The 2331-nt window shown below is 43.8% G+C and overlaps 1 protein-coding gene across 1 annotated transcript; it reads left to right on the top strand.

The window, feature by feature from the left end:
• Positions 1-413: 413 nt before the first annotated feature.
• Positions 414-1565, top strand: tmem125a (transmembrane protein 125a). The gene has a single exon (XM_030083756.1). It carries the CDS (start codon positions 502-504, stop codon positions 1198-1200), a length of 699 nt encoding a protein of 232 aa, XP_029939616.1. The 5' UTR covers positions 414-501; the 3' UTR covers positions 1201-1565.
• Positions 1566-2331: the final 766 nt, after the last annotated feature.

Genomic DNA, 2331 nt, shown 5'->3' with positions numbered 1-2331 from the left:
AGTGAGAAATGACGGCGGCGCCTGTTTCTGTGCTGTCATTTATTGTCTAGTTGGGAACAGACTCTATGTACTAGTCTGTCACTTCACTCCTGAATATATGTCTGTTTTATCTTCCAGGTGACTGCGCCCACATTACAAAACCCTGCTGAAAATCCTGCGACTGTTTGGATTCTCTGCTTTGAATGTTGATGCCGCTTGGATCCGTCTCACTATCCAGTCACAGTGAGCTATAAGATTTTCATCCCCACCGGAGACTCAGCGGGACCTTTGTCAACAGGCCAGAGCAGATAAAACTACAGCACACTCATCCTTTTAGAGGGTTTTCTGTCAGTTTATTTAATCTGTACATTTACCATCAACTTTACCTTCATTTCAAAGTTTAAGGAATACATTTCCGTCACACCTCCAGTAATTTGACAGTCCTCTACGACGTAATCCGGCGGGTGTGTTCGCCTCTGCAGTGGTGGCATCCTCATTCATCAGGCTGAAAGGAGCAGGAGGATGCCAGAGCTGGACAACTTTCCCCCCCTGAGGGAAACCGGAGGCCCCGAAGTGGGTCACAATGGTCAAGCCGACCCGGCTCAGATACAAAACAACATCCTGGAGGAGCAGGTGGAGCTGTGGTGGTTCAGAGACCCGGGGAAGTCTCTGCTCTGCTACTGCGTTGCTGTGCTGCTCATCCTGGGGTGCGGACTGGGCGGCGTGGGACTCCTCTCCACCACCACCAGCGTCTCCAGCGAATGGCGGCTGGGTGCGGGGACGGCTCTGTGTCTGCTGGCTTTGGGGGTCCTGCTCAAACAGCTGCTCAGCTCAGCCGTGCAGGACATGAATTGCGTGCGAAGTAGGAGGCGAATTGACATGCTAAAGAGCGGCGGTTTATCTGACCTTCTGGTGGTTTTGATTACTGGGCTGTCACTGTTGATTTGTGGAGGGGTTCTACTTCGCCTGGCCTTGGCTAACCACATGCCGAAGCCTGGACAAGCACTTAACGACATGTACATCTCTGGTGTGGTTTTGCTGGCGGGAGGGGGGGCTGCAGTAGTGGGGGTAGGGATGTACTCTGTTGTGGTGGTCCTTCTCGAGAGAACAAGGCATGGACGAAGGTTTGTGGATCGGGTTTTGAACATATTTACCATTTCAGGACACATTGACCGCCAGGCTCGCAGAGAGACTACCTCCAGTTTGGCTAATCTTTTATGAGATGGAGCCACACAAACGCTGCGTATGCTTGAACAAATTACAAGAGAAGTGCATACAAGAGTCATACCTGACATGCTTCAGCTCTGTCACTGGCTGATTAGACTGTACAAAACCAAATGAAGTGAATTTTTATTATCTGCCTGGTGATTTGTAAACAGTTGAAAACTCAGCCATATAGTAATAATCTAAAACCTAAAGAATAACTCTGAAGAAATCATTGTTACATGTCCATAATGAAGCTTAGCTTGCAGTGTCCAAAATCATGTCTTTCTTACCTCATTTACATTCCACAAATGCCAAACATTTGATGGCGATTTAGGTGAAGTAGTTTTATATTAAGGCCAACAATATAAAAGCACGCTGAGGTAAAAAAGATTAAAAACATAAAAATAAAGGAGACAAATGATAAGCACATATTTTATCAATTAACTTCATTAGATTACAAGTTAATTCTATGTTTGGAACAAAGCTTGTGAATGAACTTTGAGCTCTTCTCTGCAATCTTTGCTTTAAGTAAACTGAAAATAAGGACTGTAATCCTACAACAGACCAAATCTGTCTTAAAACGGTTCATTTTGTTTGGACTGCTGCACATCCAAGATAATGTATCTTGTATCTGGTATTTACGTCTTTGATTTATCTTGTCAAAGTGACCTTGGACCACACATCTGACTGCTACCTGCTAAATGATTGTAAGCTGTTGTGGAAAGAACAAGCTGAATGGTCGAAGTGGAAAAGATACACAGTGGCGGGCGTGCTTGACGAGACAGCATAAATGTAAAAACGTCATATTTTTCAAAGTATCTCTGTGTTTCATGTCACCCAAACTGTCCATGTTTACATGAAACCATCACATGCAGCTGATGAGTGACTGACTGATAACAGGTTCACTGAAGCTAATTTCTTTTCCCACCTTAATATTAATTTACAGTAATTAATGGAGTTTAAATAAAGTGTTCTTGTGTCAGATTGTTGAGACTTTGCTGTAATATCCACAATATTACAAGACAAGACAACGTGAATGTTAGTGAATGATATCACTGCACGTCAGAATGTATGGTTATGATTTGTGGGTTATTTGTGCATCAACACAGTATTGTCTTAACTTTGCATTCCTTGTTTTTTCTTTGA

The sequence above is a fragment of the Salarias fasciatus genome, chromosome 23 (assembly GCF_902148845.1).
Source record: "Salarias fasciatus chromosome 23, fSalaFa1.1, whole genome shotgun sequence".
Taxonomy (NCBI): Eukaryota; Metazoa; Chordata; class Actinopteri; order Blenniiformes; family Blenniidae; genus Salarias; species Salarias fasciatus.
Note: the sequence above shows the minus strand (reverse complement) of the source record. Positions and strands in the feature narration are given on the sequence as shown.